Source organism: Furipterus horrens, unplaced genomic scaffold, assembly GCF_987537825.1.
Source record: "Furipterus horrens unplaced genomic scaffold, mFurHor1.1.pri manual_scaffold_6, whole genome shotgun sequence".
In the NCBI taxonomy this organism is placed as follows: domain Eukaryota; kingdom Metazoa; phylum Chordata; class Mammalia; order Chiroptera; family Furipteridae; genus Furipterus; species Furipterus horrens.
Window position 1 is genome coordinate 42073960 of NW_028327176.1, and position 19849 is coordinate 42093808.

General features: G+C 35.0%; 1 protein-coding gene across 1 annotated transcript in view; it reads right to left on the reverse strand.

The window, feature by feature from the left end:
• Window positions 1-19849, reverse strand: part of PUS10 (pseudouridine synthase 10) — a 66845-nt gene that overhangs the window by 31411 nt on the left and 15585 nt on the right. Inside the window, exon 5 of the mRNA XM_090281345.1 lies at window positions 1223-1257. Within this exon, the coding sequence (XP_090137471.1) occupies window positions 1223-1257 (35 nt within the window). The remainder of the gene's footprint in view (window positions 1-1222; window positions 1258-19849) is intronic.

Sequence of the window (19849 nt, forward strand, 5' to 3'; positions counted from 1 at the left end):
TTTCATAGGGCCTCTAGCATATGTCTGATGGTCCTTTAGAGGAATTAGTAGTCGTTAAGGTAGACTCAGTCTCAATTTAGTACTTACTAACTGCATTTCCAGGCTCTGTCAGGTAACTACTAATGAGGATGTCAATTGCAGTCACTTTTGCTATAGATACAACATGACAGCCAACTAACTAGAGCAAAGATGACACAAAATATCCAACACAGGTATTTTTTTTCTGAATTCCTTGAATTAATTATTTAATGGCAATTCCTCCACAATCTTTTGCACACAAAATGACCTAGCAACACTGAGGATAAAGATTAGTGTTCTCTCTATATTTTTGCTGGTCCTGTATCCCTATATTGATCAGGATTTTTTGGAAGAATTAGTAAAGCTCAGTTCAAAATCCTTCAATAAGGAATAACAACAGCAGCTCACAAGCATTGTGGATGGAAACTGGAAAATTCAGAAAATAGCATGTTCTATACACTAAAGAATGTCTCAAATATAGTATCAAATTTTATTATGCCAGAATCACAAGCATTTGAGACTAACCTAACATAACCTAACTAAACTCCAAAACCTTTGATAAACATGTGGTTATTTCCCCCCTAAAATGCAGGTGTGAAATATAAAACGAAAAACCAACAAACAAAAAAAGCCAAATCGATTATTTTTTAAATAAATCATTTAACCAAGTACAGAAATCTATACTTCTCTCTGAACTTTCCTCTCCAGACTACACAGGAACCGCCAGCACACACGGCTCTTTTCATAGTGGTATAAAAATTTTAGTTTTAAAATCCAAAAAGCTCTGGACAATTAAATATATTTTTTCTTAGCTCAGTTGGCAACCAAACCCTGACTTGAACATGTGAGACTATTTAGAGACTTTGTTTATCAAATTTATTTCTAAAATCAGTATAAAATTTATTCTTTTAAGATAATTTGTCAAACTACATTATTTAAGTAATCAAATATAGTTTGTACTTACAATAATGTTAAATCTACAAAAAAATGAATCTGCTTTCACAGACTGCTAACATGCTATGCAAATAAACCAATTAAGCAGGTTGACACCTAAATTTAGACTATAAAAATTTTTTTGTGCCAATTTCTCTAGTAACTAGTGAACTCACCCTAAAAAAAGAGATAGTAGTAGTAAAAGTACTTTAAGAATCAGGTAGCTTATATTTAAATGGTGGTAAAAAAATTCCCTACCTAAATTACTTACCCCATTTCCTGTTTTACCAGCAACCATGCAGCATGCTGTAGGCAATTTAGTCACACCCAGAAAGAAAAGGGAAAATATGTTTATTGAAATTAAGTTTCAATACCATTACTAAAGTGCTTAACTAATTTGCTAATCAAACTCCCCTTTTTGGGAGAGAAGTTAGTGTTCAGAAATGTGGCAGTGACCTCAACCTCATTTAAAATCAGAAATGAGGTTATGATGCCACTTTGCAACACTGGCTTGCTGTGGCCTATGAATTCAACAGGGGTATCCCCCACCTCCCTACAGATTTCTATTTCTCATTAATGAGGTACAAGTGTTTTTTTAACATGAGTAGCTTATACTTTTTCTCAAAATATCTTACTATTTCATAGGGAAAGGCCCAAAGTAACTGAGTACATACTATGTCCCTAAAACACAGAATTGAAGGCTCAGTTTTGTTTTTGCTTTTTATTAGGGCTAACACATTTTTAACTATATCTAATAAATAATATACACATGTAAGTGTTTAGGAGTAAAAGGTACTAATGTCTGTAACTCACTTTGGAATACAACAAAAACTAAGGTGGATGGTAGATAAAATGATGGCTAGACATATAACAAAGCAAATATAGAAAAATAGTAACAGTTGTAGAATCTAGGTGGGTATATGGGTGTTCACTGTACTATTCTTTCAGCTTTACTATATGTTTGAAAATTCTTGTAATAAAATGTTAGGGAGAATGTTCTGGGAAAGATTAATAAAAAACTGAAAAAAAATTGCTAAAATTCACAATCACGGTCATTATGGGGATTAAAATAAAATTCAGATAAAATGCTTTGCACAGAAACGGTGCAACACTAAGATTTCTTAGTTTGCCATTAGACTACCGTAGCTTTCACCTTAAAGAAAGGCAATGGTATGTCCTGCCTCAGTATACAGCATTTTGTGAAGATGACAGAGGCATACGTGTGTAAGTTGATAAAATACCATATATTGTCTCTGTCACTGGCCAGTCATTATCACTCACATCCACCTCAAGGCCTAGTTTTATGTATCTATCTGCCTCTCCACCTATCTGGTTGACCAAAAAATTCATTAGGTTTTTTCCATAGGATGGCTCTAGTAGTTCTTAGTTGTTTTTAAGTTCATTTGAAACAAATGTGTTAGATGGTATTGTGACAGCTGTCAATATCAGGATACATTAAAAAAATCTTATCAAAATTGGTGAATTTCTGTGCAGCCATTTAAATATTGAATATGGAAGAAGATATACAACATTTTGGCATATCATGCTTTATTATTTCAAGAAAGGTTCCTTGTTTCCATGCCTCTGGTTCTATCTTGCTTGTTTGGGTCTAGTCAAGGAACACATATAAATGACCCATGGACAGGGACAATAGGGGGCTGATTGACTGTGGGAGAAGGGTGTGGACAGGGCAGGGGAGAGCAGTGGGGGAAAATTGGGACAACTGTAATAGGACAACAATAAAAAAAAAGAGAAAGGTGAAAACACAACTGAAATGCAAAAAAAGATTTATGCAGTGTATGGAGAAGGTGCTGCAATTGATCGAATGTTTCAAAAGTGGTTTGCAAAGTTTCTTGGCACTATTGACATTTTGGCCAAATAATTCTTTTCTGTAGGCTGTCTTATGCCCCACATTGAAAGATGTTTAGCAGCACCCCTGGCCTCCACCCACTAGAAGCCAATAGCGGAAGACAACCGACATACTCAAAATATCCAAATCAATAAAGTTATTGGTGAAAATGAAAAATGTGTCTTGCCTTATGGAAAAAAATTAACAAACTTTTTGGCCAACCCAATATCTATCTACATATCCACACGTGCGCATACACACACACACACACACACACACACACACACACAGTGGTTCATATGTACACCCCTGTCCTTTTAAAATTTCAAATGACCAAGGAGGCACTAAATACTTCTAAAGACTTACGATCATTTGGAAACATTGGGTGTATTCCTTCAGACATGAACCAAACAGAATAAATTAATCACTAGCTAGGTAAGAACTAGAACTGTTTCCAATGCCTAAAGATGTCATCAGTACCTTGTGATTTGTTAGCTCAACATAATACCATTTATAGTACTACAGACCCCTTCTATCTTTCTTTCCATTTACTCAAGCCCTCCTTGAAAGTCTATGGACATGGTATAACATACAAATTACTAGCACTCAGAAGACCTGGTTTTGGGATTTCCTAAATTTATGTCACTCAATTTTCTAGTGTGTAAAAATGAGAGTGTTAGACTAAGATAATTATAATTTTAAATTTTCTGAATGGCTAAAGTTCATAATTAATAAACTTTAGTTAGTATATTGTTTTATAATAGAGGTTATTAAGATTTATAGGACTTGGAGAGCAGAAAAAAAAAGAAAAATTATCTCCTAAAGCTGAAACCTTGTAGTTAATGTTGCCCCACCTTCCTTCAGCCTCCATACTTTAAAAAATCAATAAATATTTGTTTCACCATCTATAACAGGATATTAATACTCCCCTTGCAGGATTATTGTAAATATTTAATGAAGTCGTGTATGTAAGGAACCAAGTAAGATTCCTGGCATGTACTTAATAAATGGTAACTATTATTGTTGTTTTAAAATTAAAACCTTATCTGCAAATCACAAGTAATAAAATTATTATCCTTTAAAACATTTACAAGACTTCCCACAGGTCCCAAATTGCTCTACTATAGATAGTTCTGGAATCTCTCTCATCAATGAAATACTCTTGAGTATCTGAGTTATAGGGAACTATCTTATCTGTCCCCTCTTTAAGGAAACTCAGATTCTCCTGTTCTTTATCAGTAACCTTTTTCTCTCCTCTTTTGAGGCAAACTCTGCTCTCAACAGTCACTTCCAGGTGATGCCATCAAGTCTGCAATGTTTCCTGTCATCCTCTGATTATAAAGCAGGGCCAAACTGGAGGCTGCCAAGGAAAGCCAGATTACCATGTGTAACATGGAAAATGAAATCAAATCTCTTCAGTACCTGAGATCTGCTAAAGGATTTGTCCTTCCTAATCCTCTGCAAGCTCCCTACTCAAGCACACCAGCGGTCATACAGACCTAACCACACAGCAGGGGCTGGGAGGCTGAATCCCAAAGAAATCGATGTTGCTCAGTTATTCAATTTTTACCACATGCCAGTAATTTCCTGAACCAGCTTCTGCTGAAGAAAAAGTACATTTCTCCCTTTTAGGTCACCAACATAATTTTAAATTTAAAAATCTTCTATTCTTTAGTCAGTGGAAAAAAATCATTCTCCAGAATAAGCAATTTAATTCCTCCTCCCCGAAAGAGTCAAATGGCATTAAAATTATCGAATTTAAACAAATTTGAAACCAAAGGCAGTATGCCACCTCCTGAAAATTCAGGAACAAGTCCAAACTGAGGCTGTTGATAACATGCTTGCTAAAGTGCTGTGTACTCTGGGTACGCACACACACACACACACACACCCATGGAAAGTCAATGCCTCTTGAACTTAAGAATTCTGAGGCGGGGGTTCATCCAGCACCTAACAATGAGAGTGGGTGATGTAGGGCCAGAGATGGAGGCTGATTCAAGCAGAGGGGGCAGGAAAGAAGGAAAGTGAGAGAAAGAGAGCCATTAAAAATGCTATGTTGGGGAACCAGTTTAGAAAAGTGGGAGCTTAGGGTACGTATATGTGTGCATAAATGTGAGTAAGGGGTTCAACAACTAGAAATGAAACTGGAAACGTTAGCAGATTTTGAGTGCTAAGCTAGGGCATGAATCCAAAGACTGAAACTATAATATGAGAAATGCCACATTTATGTATCTACAAAGTCCCATAGCAGCACAAAGAAGAAAAAACATTGATCTATAATTCATCAAGTCACTATATAACCATCACCTTCACACTATTGTTTTTCTTATGAGGTAGCTTAAGAGGAAAATAAAATATTTCTTGTACCAAAATATTTCTTTATCATAGAAAATGTAGTGTAAAAAAGGCATATGTTCCAGAAAAATGGCAGAATATTTGTTAAAAAAGACAATCCACTTTTCTCATATATGTTGCCTATCTGGCCCTTATGGACACCCGAGTCTATCATTCCTGAGAGAGGGAAACAAACACTTGATTAAAAGGCAGGGTCTGCCTCTAAATATGGTGTGATCACTTGCAAGGTGATTTCTCTGTCTGCACCTTGATTTCTCAACTATAATTTAGAAGGGCTCTATACTTCATTATTTTGGGGGTACCACTTATGTGCTGAGATCTTACTGAGAATACAGGAAATTCATGATCTATCAATAGGATAAAGGGAATAAAATGACAAAATTTAATAATTAATAATATTGATAAACATAATAAAAATACATAACGGTGGTGGCTATGACAGGGACATTTTAAGGAGAACATGTAAGTCATCCTCAGCTCAGTCTTGTAGGAGAAGTGACACCTAATCTGAGCTCTGAATTACTTAGAATTAACTGGGTACAGAATGGGGAAAGCATGTTCCAAATAAAGAAAACTCCATGGTGCAAAAACCAGAAGGTGTCAGGAAAGTTCTGGGAACTGTAAGTCAGCGGTCTCTAAAGAGCTGAGGACATCGGTGGCTGGGCAGTACAAAGGAGGAAGCGGGCCTTAGATCATAGAACTGCTGCACCTAAGCTAAGGGGTTCAGATTTTACACTCACGGTGACGTGGTGCAGCAGGATGGCATAATCATATTCGTCGTCAATGCTCACCTTGGTTGCAGTGTGAATTAGAGGAGGAAGATGGGAACTAAGGGAAATGAACACATGTAGTAAACTAAAGAAGTAATTCAAGCAAGAAAGAGTATACTACAGCAGTGCTGCTGGGAATGGAGATAAGTAGGCAGCTTGAAGAGATAATGAAGACACAGACCAAGAAAAATTGGTGATTAGCTGTGATGTTGGGGTTTCTAGATTACTATTAATGCCCTTAAAACTCTAAAGTCTTTTGAATCCTACACATCTCTTGGACTCATTCATAATAACAAAGGCAGTACAAATACGAACTTGTATCAACAAGGAAATGACAATATTTGAGCAGCTAGAGGTATTACCTCCTGCTCCCTGTTCTTCCAACACATGTACATGCATACATACACATACACATACGCATTTATGTATCTTTCTTGCACACAAATAGGCTTAATAATGAGCCTAGTGATATTAGAAACTCTTCTTCCCTCTTCTCACCCAGCACAGCTGCCTGAGATTTCCTTCCTCTCCTTCTGCCCACTCCTGAGTCTGCTATAGCCTTGAACACCTACCTCAAAAGGGCCCACTCCTCACCTTGTGTCAGGTGTGGTGTCAAGTGTGGTGGCAGAAAGAAGAAGGTAAGAAAGGAAGCAAGAACACACTCCTGTTATCCAGCTGGACTCCACCACTTAGCTGAGGTAAAGCCTCCTTCACTACATCTCCTCACCTCCACATCTCCTCACCTCAATTGCACTCCTCTTTTCCCCAGAGTCTCTGATATCAGACCCCTGATGTATATAATGACTAACAGTCTGAGTCTGGGTGTCTCTTTTGATGAATAAGACTTATGTCAATATGTATAAAAACCTCTATAAATCCTCTACATTATTTTTCCCTACAATGTTGAGAAAAAAGAAAATGAAGTGAGACATTAGACCTTCTCACTCCAGCTTTCCCTACTACTGTTGGCAATAAAATCCTTTAGATAGTATTTAAAGATTGAACCTTTTTGACAGGCAAGGGAGAAAGCAAAGACAAATCAGCAAAGACAGAATGAATCTGCAGGTTCATATTAGGTTGTACAGCTCTACTGACCCAGTTCCAGGAGAATTACTATTTCTATGTTGTGAGTCTTAAGAAGGAAAATTTCCATTGTGCTATCCAAAACTCTAGGTGTTGATGAAAGATGTGATTGGAAATAATCAAGAGGAAATCCTGTGGGGGTGAGAAGATGGGGTTGGAATGGAGGTGGGGAGGGGAATCGGCAAAAACAGAACAGCTACAATGAATGAAAAGCTCTGGGATAGACACAAAGACAGATATGGCTCAATCTTGTCCATTAGTGTCATATGCTAATGAGGGGATAACTTGGCAACTGAATTTCATGTAATTCTAGCATTAATAACATCAGTGACGCAAAGACATCTCAACAAAAACTGTTAACAGCTAGGAGGGTGCAAATATATTTCCTCCTAGAATCTGATTTTTGAAAACTAGCATCTTCAGTAAAATACCTGTGAAGTGAACTTGCAGATTCAAGAGACTTCAATGTATCAACTGACTCAATTTCAATAGTCATAAATATAAGTTCACTTCAAAATTACTACCAAGAAAAACAGCTTTTAAAAGTAAATTTTAAGCTTTGAAATAGCACGGAGACAAATTAATTGTTAATTGCTGATAATCTATTAATTGTTGATGTTACTTTTTAAATATACTAAAGGAATTTGTTATTATAAAATCATCAGACTTCTATCTTCAAGATGGTGAAAAAAAGACCTTTCGGCCCCCCTCTCCTCTGGAAAATCATCTCAAAATAAGATGAAGAATGAGAAACAGAAACCAGAAACTCTATCTAACAATGAAATAAGAAAATAATTCCTCACTCCAATTCTCAATATACGGAGACAGAAAGAAGATGCAGGAGTAGAAAGCAGCAGAGCCAGGAAGCTGATCCCTAAGTGTCCACACACGGAGATACATGCTCCTCCAAGCATGGCGAGCTGAGGACTGGAGGCATAAGACATTGAGGGTAAAACATGAGGCTCAGCAAAGAGGGAGTGGTTGAAGGCTTGTGTAAGGAATGGATTGACCTGCAGCTCCCCTTCCTGACACCAAGCAAGAGCAGATGATTTTACTCTGGGAAATGAACTAGTGGTGTCTACACCCATGAGCTCCTGGCAAGAGGATGGCTGGAGTGAAGCCCTGCAAGGAAAACAGGAGGATTCAGTCAAGAGTTTACAGTCTGTAAAGAGACCTGCAACCGCCTACCCTACCCTGCTCTGGGTACTCAGGCAGCCAAGTTTATACCTCTCTGGACAAGAGATTAGAGGGTTCTTCTTTGGTTAGACTGGGTGGTTTCTGAGGGAAAACTTTCAGATAATTATACATGGTCCTTCCATATAAAAACTCAGTTTACTACCTGTTCTTCTCCATTTTTGATTTTGAAAACTTACTAAACTTGCATTAAGAACAAGCTTCCTTAAATAAAGAATATCTATCAGAAAAAAAGTTAACAATATACTTAATATTAAAACTCTAGAAACATTCCTATTAGTGAGAGATAACACAAGGGTCACCGTATTACCACTATTATCTAACATGTTTTGGAGGTCCTAGTCAATTTTATAAGATACACACATACATACATACATATACATGCACTTACATACATATACATATAATAAATATATATAGTAAAAAGTCATTATTTGCAAATAAGGTAAGTGCACACCTACATAATCAACTAAGACCCATTAGCATTAACAATAGAGACTGGTAAGTTAGGCAATCACAAGATAAATATTGCACACATGCATACAAACATACACAAATTACTTTCATAATAAAATAGAAAAGGTTATGAAAAATCCCACCCAAATTGCAATTAAAATAAAAAACAAAAACATGTTAGAAAAAAAAAGTCAGAATTGATGCTATGTGAGATAAGAACTACAAAACAATTGAAAGATCTAAACAAAGAATTCCTTAAATGCAGAGAAATTTGTTTCTAGAAAGTTCCATAAAAATTAGAAATTTAAATTTCTGAATGATGATAAGCAAAGGCAAATGATAGGCTGGAAGAAATTAAACACATAAAAGATGAATAACCATTATGTCCAAAGAGCTCTTACTAATCAATTTTATCATAAAAAGCCAAATAACCAGATAAAAAGAAACCCTAATGGTTAGTAAACATAAAGATGGGAACCCTCTCTTGAAAATCAAATAAGTGCAAATTAAAACAAGACAGTTTTTGCATGTTGGTTAGAAAACATGAAAGGGTATTAATAACTCCCAGTTGTACAAGGGTATGACATTGCACTACAATGTTGTAAACTGGTACAATCTTTTAGAAGGACAAGTTGGAGAAATGTATCAAAATTTTAATCAATTCAAAGAGAACTGTTGCATATTTCTTTGAATGTAAACCTTATTCCCCATAAATACAATAGCTAACTTTAGTGACATTGTGGTAATAGAATAAGTTGTAAACTGTAAAATGTACACACACACACCTCATATATCATGAACTTGTTTTTAAAGAAAAAATTTTCCCCAAATTAATGAATTTTATTATAATTTGAGAAATAGGTTATATGTCAAGCTACTTATATTTGAGTCTTTCTAAATATATAAAAGCCATGCACTGAAAACTTCTAACAAAATCTTTCCAAATAAACGATAAACACCTCTGATCTCTTAAGGTTTAATGTGCCTGCCACCTCCTTTCCTTTCCAGGGACTTGTGTAAGTAGTCAGAACCAGGATGGCAAGGAGGTTATCAAGTACCCTAAAAAAAACATGGGATTTCAAGATAGAAAGAACTGAGTTCAAGTTCTCTTCCTGCTTAGCAGCAAATGATTTGGAGCAATTAAGTGCCTTTTGGTGCTTGATTCCTATTTATAAAACAGGGAGAATGCTGTTTCTTGTATGAATAAATGTTTAAATGAGATAGTCTACCAAAGAAATGTTAACTGTTGTTTTTATAATGCTGACTCTGTGTATAACTCAAAAGATACACTAAACTACTTCTTGAAGTACGATAAACAAAAAAGGGGCTTTCCTCAAGCCTTGCCCCTTCCAAACTTTCAGTTCTAGTTTTAGTCTAAAGGTTTAAGGAAGGTGATATTTGAACATTTTTATTGTGAATCGAAGTATGGAACAGCATCTGCATTGGGTCTGTTTCTAGCTATGAATGTTGGTTAACGGGTATGCAAGACACAAAGGCAAATGATCAAGACAGATCGAACCACACACCCAACAACAAAATGTAATAAGACACTGGGGAAAGAAGAAAGGCAGGGGACCATGGACCTTAAATCCTGTCTAGTTTAAATCCTGCCAATATCTTAATTAAGATACCTCAATATAGTATTAGGAAGGAGGGGAGAGAGGGGGAAAGGGGAGAGGAGAAAGAGAAAAGAGGAGAAAGAGATAGATATTGACAGTGAGAGAGAAAGAAGAAAAAAGGAACCACAGATTCCTAAGAATAATTTGGTGAAGCCTGTCTAAAGGTAAAATCTAATGACAAAGCTTTGGTGCAAGGGAAATTTCAAGTAAATTTCCAGAGAACAGCAGTGTGATGAGTTATATACTATCACTAATTTGTACAATGTGATATGAAAATAGAAGCTAAAATAACTAAACAAATAAAAAAGGCCTAAGTTCATAAGATGTCAAAAACAATGATTAAATATCTAATGGATCTAAAAGCTGAATTGGCAAAAAAAGTATTTCTAACCTCACAGATAAAAGAAAAAAATGCACTTTGGCCTTGGTAATTTGCTTAATGTAATAAATAAAAATAATGTAACTGTAAGAAAAATTAAAATGAGGCAAATGTAAAAATATATCTTAAAAGTAAACAAATTCAGTTGGACTCCTGGGCAAAGAGAGAAGAGCCAATGCAGAAATGAACTTTTTCTAATCTTCTAAACCAACAGTAAAGAGATCTGTTAAAAGTGCACAGAGTCTACCAGGATGGAGACAGTGAGAGCGTAGGGAATAGCAACAATTTGGAAGATGAAAAGCAAACAGAAGGGTAGTAAATGACTTAGCAGACACCACCAAAAAAACTGAATCCTAACTTGGCAGCAGGGCATACTGATTACTCCACAATCAGCAAAAGTTTGAGGAATAAACAACATGAAGAAATCTGGAAATAGGGGTAGGAGGAGCAAAAAAAGGAAGACTGATTGGAATCTGTTTGAAAAAGAGGTACCTCCTTAAAGACCCTCCCTACACCATGCAGTCATGTGAATGACCCTCCCTAATTCCTGTAAAAGACCAGTCTTTTTCCTGGAGGTGGTAAAAAGGGGGTCTTTTGATTGAGTCACATTTACTTCACTGAATAAAAGATAGGTACAAAGACCATGACATACACCCACTACTATTGCCCCCACCTCAGTTTCTAGACATTGGCAGTTCTCTAAATAGGAGACTACCTCTTCTGTGAAGAATGTGACCTACTCAAAAGGAAAGACCCAAAGATAATGACAATGGACATGATAAAAGTCCCAGTCAACCTCCCCCCTTACTTAACTTTCAATTGCCTCTCATTTTGTATTCTTAAATAAGACCGCCCAACCAAGAATCAGCAGACAACTGAGAAAAGCCTCTCATATGGAAGAGACTAAAATAAAGAAAAAAAGCAACTTTAAAAAACTGGAAACAATTAAAAAAAAAAAACTTAATAGCAAAACATAATATTCTCAGGAACATAAAGAAAATAATGTGTTTATCAAATAAAGATAATATCCTATTTTTCTAACATACACACAAACATGAAAAAGGGAAAATACACAAAATAGAAATAGGTCATTGAAATTAAAACATGATATCAACAGTGCAGTGAATGTTGTGGGAGGGCAGTATAAGGGGACTAAATAGTAATGAAAAAAATACAATAAAGATTAAATTTAAAAAAGAAAACAAACATATCTATAAAAAGCTCAGTAAGAAAGTTGAAAGAAAAAAAAATGAGAGTACTTGGTAATGGTGGATTAATCCTCCTACTGAGGACTACTGAAAAAGCTGAACAAAAAAAAAATTTTTTTAATCTGCTTGAAGAATTACAAGGCCAAAATCCAGAAGAAGAAAACCGGAGTTACACCAAGCATTTTGAACAGCTTTTCCCCTAAGGAGCATCTTTCAATCAAGAGGTCACAAAGGGGTCAAAAATCAAAGTCCAGCACCACTAAAGAAGGATAAGCCCTATGCTTTGGCAAAAGGATTACACCCTAGGAGTAAGGGTAAACAGGGGAGTAGAACTATACCTAAAGGTGCAAAATATCAGCCTCAAAATATTACAATTGGATTAAGGTGGTTCAGAATTGCTAATGCCCCTAGCCAGAACCAAGAAGAAAACAAAAATCCTGTCTAGAGGAGGATGACATTATTCTAGGCTTCAAATTACTTATGTATGTCATAATCAGTGTCCAACACTTTTTAAAAAAGAAGTACATAAGGAGATAATATTGATGAAAAATGAACAACAGAAGCATATTCACAGGTGATCCAGATAATGGAGTCATCAGGTATTGACTTTACATTTAAGTAATGTTGAATACATCCAGGAAAATAAAAGAATATTGTTATATGTCAATATATCTCAATAAAATTGGAAAATAAAATTTATTTATTTTGAATAAATGAAATAAATAAATTTATTTTGAATGAAATAAATGAAAATATTGAACACTTTGGCAGAGAACTATCAATGGAAACTACATAAATTAAACAAACGGAAGTTCTGGAAATAAAAAACTTAGTAATAGCGATTAAAAACTCAGTAGATAGGTTTAACAACATACTAGACATAGCTGAAAAGAGAATCAGTGAACTGAAAGACAGGTTAGAAGACAAGACCCAAAATGACACAAGCAATTCAAAAGGATGAAATATTACAAGGAAGAAAAGGAAGGGAGGAAAAGATGAAGGGAGGGAGGAAGAAAGAGTCATAATAAATTCCATGAAAGGTCTGACACATGTAATTGGAATCTCAAAAGGAGAGGAAAGACAGAATAGAGCTGAAATATATTTAAAGAAACAATAAAACTGATAAAGATTTGCCAGTTAGGACAAAAGTAACATGAACCATAAGAATAAAAAGCTAATGAATGGAATGCTATCAAAAGTAAACATTTCTCATCTTTGACAGTTATCATTAGGAAAATTAAAGAGCAGGTCACAGTATACGAGAAAATATTTGCAATACATATACATAATAAGGATTTATATCTCAAATATATTAAGGGCTCCTACAACTCAATGAAAAAAGACAAACCTAATTTTTTTAAATAGGCAAAAGACTTGACAAAGTCAAATGTGAAGAGACTTCACAAAGATAAGTGCATGGCAAGTAAGCACATGAAAAAATGCTCAACATCATTCGTCATCAGGAAGATAAATATACAACCTTTACATGCTCACTAGAATGGCTCAAATGAAAGAGTGTTAGCAAGGATGTGAAGCAGCTGGAACACTTACCTACTGCTGGGGGAATATAAACTTAAGACTGACAAATCCACTTAGGAAAACTTTGGCAATTTCTCATAAAGTTAAACATATATCTGCACTATGTATGACCAAGGCAGTCCACTCCAAGGTATTTACCCAAGAAAATAAAAATATATATCCACACAAAGAATTGTACATAAAAGTTCATACCAGCTTTATTCATAGTAGTCCAAAACTGGGACAACACATATGTCTATCAGTTGGTGAAAGAATCAACAAATTGTGGGATATTCATATAATGGGACTCTATTAAGCAATAAGAAAGAATTAATTACTGATGTACATAGCAATATGGATGGATCTCAAAACCATCAAGCTGTGTCAAAGAAGCTAGAACAAAAGAATACATAATGTGTATAAACGGTTATAAAAAATTCTTTAAAAAAATGCAAACTAATCTATATCTGAAAGCAGATTAGTAGCCGGCTAGAGCTGGGAGTGAAAGTCCTGCAACTGGCACAAGAAAACTTTGGAGGTGATGGAAATGTTCTGTATCTTGATTGTGGTTATGGTTACTTGGGTATATGCACCTGTCAGAACTCGATAAACCATATCCTTTAAATTGGTGCAGTTTATTGTTCTTAATTATAACTCATAAAGTTAAAACACACACATACACAATGAGATACCAATGAACTGCTAAAATTAAAAAAGACTCTCAAAAATAAAAGATTTTCAATACTATGAGTCTGTAATGATGCAGAATAACTTCAACTTTCATACACTGTTGGTGAAAATGTAAACTGGGACAACCACGTTGGAAAATAATTTGGCATAATCTAGTGAAGTCAAAGAAATGTATTCCTTATGACTCAGCAATTCCACTCAGATGCATACATATACCTTACATAAACTCCTGCACATGCGCACTAGAATACTGCTGCAAGAATGTTTATGGTTTCACTATTGAAAGTAGCCAAAACCCAGAAATGACCCTAATTTCCATTAACAGTAGTATGAAAAAACTGCAGTATATTCATGCAACTGAATACTCTTCAGCAATGAAAACAAACAAAATTACAGTTCTACAAAGCAATGTAGATGAATCTTTTAAAAACAATGACTAGTAAAAGAAACTAGACACAAAAGATAAATAATGTTATGATTCCACTTTATATAAAGTTCAAAGTCAGGTCCATTTAGACTCCAGTTTTAGAAACAAACACAATGGTTACCTGTGAGGAGAAGGAAAGAGTGAACTGCTGGTGAATAGAAAAATAAAAACTTATTAAAAAGAAAATGAAAATATTTATATTCTAAGATAGATTTCAACTACAAGAACTCACAACAAGTAATCTGTGTTTTCTACAGGACAATTCCTTAAAAACTGAGAAATATGAAAGACTAAAATTAAAATAAGACTTTATCTAAGATGTCCAATAAGTTAATCACTTGACAAACTATTACCACAAGCTCAGGGAAAAAAGTGTCGCTGTGCTAATAGAATATGATTTCTCTGAACACTTACTCTGATTCACTGCACTAGACCTGCAGTGCGTGGGATTAAAGGTTCTTCAGAAGACACATGTGGGGGAGCATTTGAGATTTTGCTTCTCAGCCTATGTCATCAGTTTGGCTCAAATAAACCCTTCTTTCTAAAGACAAGAGGTATCGGGTTTTCATTTGGGGTGATGGAAAAGTTCTAGAACTACATAGCAATGATGGCTGCACAACATGGTACTTAATGTCACTGATTTGTACACTTTAAAATTGTTAAAGTAGTAAATTTCATGTTATATTGATATTAAAAAAGAGGGCACATGTGGGGCACCTTAAATCTTATTTGAAAAATAAGACTTTTTTGTAAGATTCTTATAACTCGGGTTATATCATGAATAAAAATGTGATCCCACAGAAGTGCCCTGAATACATGTCTACATTTTTTAAAAGTCTTTTGGATTTCCAATTTAGCATTCTGCCTGGTTACTGATTTACTCAATAGGGCATGAGTAAACATGCTCATTTCCTTGATAGGTAGAGGATTTCTGTGATGCATTCAGAAATATGATCTAAATTCTTACTAAAATCACCCTCTCATGGTTTCTAATATGAAATCATAGTGATAATACCAAATTAAATCATATGGTCAATACATATCATAATACCCTAGCTTCATAGAAAATTTAAATTTTAGATATGAACTGAATTCTAAATAGAAACCATTTTATATTATGATTCTTAACATAATTAAAAGGCTGCCCATGTTGATACCTTTGCATCAATTTCACTATTTCATTTCCTTTTGTATGCTTCAAGACCACGATTAAATAAAATCTATTTTATTTTTCCCCACCCAAGTTAGTTCCCCTAACATTATCATTACCCACATACTCACAGTAACATTGAAACCACTTCAGAGATAAACTGAGATTCCACCAGAAAAAAAGAATCAAGAGTTTCAATCATATCAATACTTCAAAGTACTATATGAATAGCTTTTAAATTAATATATAACAAAAATAATGACTCATTAATTTGTTCTTATGAAAAATACAATAACAATACAATAAACTGTTTCGCATTCTTAACCGTAAACCTACTTTTGCCTACCCTTGTGTGTGTGTGTGTGTGTGTGTGTGTGTGTGTGTGTGTGTGTGTGTGTGTGTGTTTAAATAAAACTCTCCCTCTTTCTTCTGCCAGAAACTACTCTGAGCACTCCTGCCAAGGCTGTAGAGACTGCCATACACCCAACTGATCTCTGACCTGCTAATTATTAAACCAAAAGCTACAAGCAGTAGAAAGGAATTAGCACTGTGAAATCACCATCCAATGTTCAAATAGTTTTATAAAGGATGAGAGTGTCCAAACTGGTTGAAAAATATTTATCTCATTAAAAAATGCATATTTTTACAAAATCAAAATAATGACTAGGAGAAAGATACTCAGTATTTCTTAGAAAAAAGTTTCTCAGATAAACATTTCCAACTGGGCCTTGAATGGTATCTATGCTAGAAAATAGATTTCACTAGTATTGATCTTTATATCGATATCAGCAAGGAAAAAGATTAGATTTTGTTTAAAAAGAGAAGATTAGTAAAGATACCTTTCAATATTTTAAGCAATACAACCTAATTTTTAAAACAGAAGCAGGAGCAGATGCAGCACTAGCATTAATCAACACTACTAACTGACAAACCTGGTCTAAAATGATTTCACTTATCTTTCCCTTTTCTTAAGGGAAAGGCAGAGAAGTACTAGTCCTATTTCTTAAGAAAGAGGTTTCTGACAAGTTGATAGTGAAGTTGGATTTGTTTGACTTCAGGGTGGCACCTGCCACCAGCCCCCCTTTTCTTGGACATTTGGACACAAACATGACAAAAGGACATGGCTTAAAGCCTGTCTGGCATGCCCACCTCCAGTTATTAAGGGATTTTAACATCATAATTCACCATCACACACACATTACAATCTTCCTAAGATGAAAGGAAAATCAAAAGCAGTTCCTTATAAAAATGACTGGAAATTCCTCTATTTTAAGATACCCACTATAATAAGATATTTACGTAACCCAAAGCCACTTCTATACCTATTCCAATTATCTAATAACAAAACATGAACACAACTGTGGTGGAAAAGTGCTAAAAAATGTAATTTTAATTTTATTTTCAAAGTTCTGGTTTTAGAGAATCACCAAATAAACTGGTGCTTTATCATCATGTTTGTTAAATTATTACTCTTGTTAAAATATTACAAGGCTCTGATTCCATTTTTTTTTTAACCATGAATTCTTACCCTAACTTTGAAGATATTACACCATTTGAAGAAACAAAACATCTGAAGGTCAAAACCTAGGCTAAGTTTCTCCTATAAGCACAGAAACACAATAACCGACTTTTGAAATCTGACGAAATCATAACATTGGTAGGCAGTAGGGCTTAGCAATAATGAAAAACATGAACTTTGGAGTTGGACAGAGGAGCATTTAAATCCTAGCTCTGTTATTTATTAGCAATGTGACCTTCAGTTTCAATTTCATCATCTGTAAAACAGAGATAATAATCCCATCTCCTTCAAGGAATTGTTATGATTAAATGACAGATCACATGCAGCACACTGTCATACAAAGACTCATCAATAAATCACCGCAGCTACCACACCTTGTTTTTCTAAGAAAGGGGTTTCAGCTCGCTGCTACTGAAACATAAGCATACGTTGTGGAGGTATGGTGTTTTCACATATAAACTATCATTTTGTATGCATATGTATATATCACATACAAACTATCACTTTATATACATATACATGTACACACATATTTTTAGATATATATAATTTTGCTATCATCGTGAAAGATTTTTCAAAAACAATAACTTAGACTTACTAAGTCTAAAGCACAGTGGTGATATCAGAACACAGTATAGTTGAGATGACTTCTCCATGCAACAAGAGAAACCCAAATCTGAAACAGGCAGTCTAAATTATAAGTTCCTTTTTTCTTAAGCTTAATCTACTACGTAACCCACACGGTCCTAAAAATTAATGAAAAACAAAAGTTTCTTAAGGAGCTCAACGACTGGTAAGTAGCAATGTGATCATTTGTTGCATTTGATAAGAAAATAGTTTTACAGAAAAAGGATTTGCTTCATCTTGTATTTCTATTAATTGTTACATTACCACTTCTTACTGCAAATTTTAAAGATGGAAAATGTGAAAATGCACAAGAATAAGACTATATAAAGTAAAGAAAAAAACCTTTGAATTTTTAAGACTGCCTGGTATTTTTAACCCATGTTGCTCTCTCTCCACTACCAACACTGGTGGATTAGCCACAGCCTCTTCCTTCATGCTGCGTTTGCCCATACTTAGTTGTTTCAGGCCAAGAAAAAGTAAAAAAACAAACAAACCCCAAAACTAGAAAGTAAATATATGAATACCTTGCCAACTGTACTCCTGAATTCAATATACGTATTATTGTGGTGGTCTTTTCGAATCAGTCTTGCTTCTCATCCTGCTTCACCATGGCAGCTCATTCCCAGAAATAGGATTCATTCCTTTTGCTGCATACCTCACTGACCTCCAAATGGGTTCTTCTTTTAAATGGTGGGCTCCCTGAGCCTATACCCCTAATAATGGGTTATTGAAGCTCTTCAATACCTATTGTAACTCCTTGACAGGTGGACTTGGGTTGCCCATTCTAACCAGGACTTGGGTTCTATACAGACCTTGACTAATTGTATGTCACTCATCCTTTCTCCCCTGGAACATATGTCCCAATTGTATATCAAGAAACAAAATCCTGAACCTGCTCTCATGTCTAGCTCCATGTTCCCCCTGACACAGCAGCTTTTCCTGAATTCACCACTCTGGTGTCCCTGATCCCTAGTCATGTTCTTGAGTGTATGGCTTAATAAGTGGAGTAGTTAAGAAAAGGCAATGTTCATACAAAAAAAACATATAAATAAAAAATGAAGAGATGGCATGGTTTAAAAACTTTTTAGAGAGCATGAAGCAAGGGGGCACCCCCAGATTCCAGTAAATGTGACACATTAGCCAAGCTTTGGTTTTCTCCTCTTCAAACGACCATAAGTGAGATGATTAGTGAAGTGATCCCAGTATCTGTGAGGCTGAAAAAAATCATCCAAGTGTGTCTTCTATTCAATTCACTACTGGGGATCCATTTAACTTTTGGAGATTAAAATGGATTCACCGTACATACAAAGGTTGGGAACTCCTGGACTCTCTTATCAGAGATTCTCAATAGATACGAATGAATTTACACCCAGGGTAGTGCTGTACTCAGAGCTCTAACATATCACCATTTTTCACTGAGTGTCATAAAAAGCTGGGAGCCCTGTTCTAAATGATCACCAAGGTTTCCTACCAATCTATGATTCTGTGGTTCTAATAAGCAGACTTTCATGCATTGGTGTACTCACAGGGGCATGTTATTAGTTACTTTTTTATAAGGAAGATGGGTTTGAATTGCTCTATTTCTTCTGAAGGGTTTTAAAGGTTGCAGCTTGTATACCTAAAACATTAGGAAGGTTACTATCCCCCACAACCTATTCATGAAGAGTCTATTGAAGGATCCTTCAAGGGCAGAGACAGTGAGCTCTGTAACTATGCTTGATTTTCAGTGCCTTGGAATACCTTGTAAAAATATGTTTTGCATATTTTTTGGACCATTTAGGAATTGAAGCAAGTTCTAGCCAACTAACCTAACCAAAGATAGGGCTATAAATCTTAAAAATTCCTTAGTACACTCAGAAAAAGTTTGTTGATTGAAGTGAATCCTGAGTTGGTCTTAAATGGTGGGTGAGAGAAAACAAAAACTTAGCATACAAAATAAAATTTTGTATCATACAGTGCTTATCATACAAAATAAAAATTGAGAAGTCATGAAAATGAACAAAAAGCAGAAAATGAGCATGCTAAATCAGAGTCAAGTTAATGAATAAAGACAG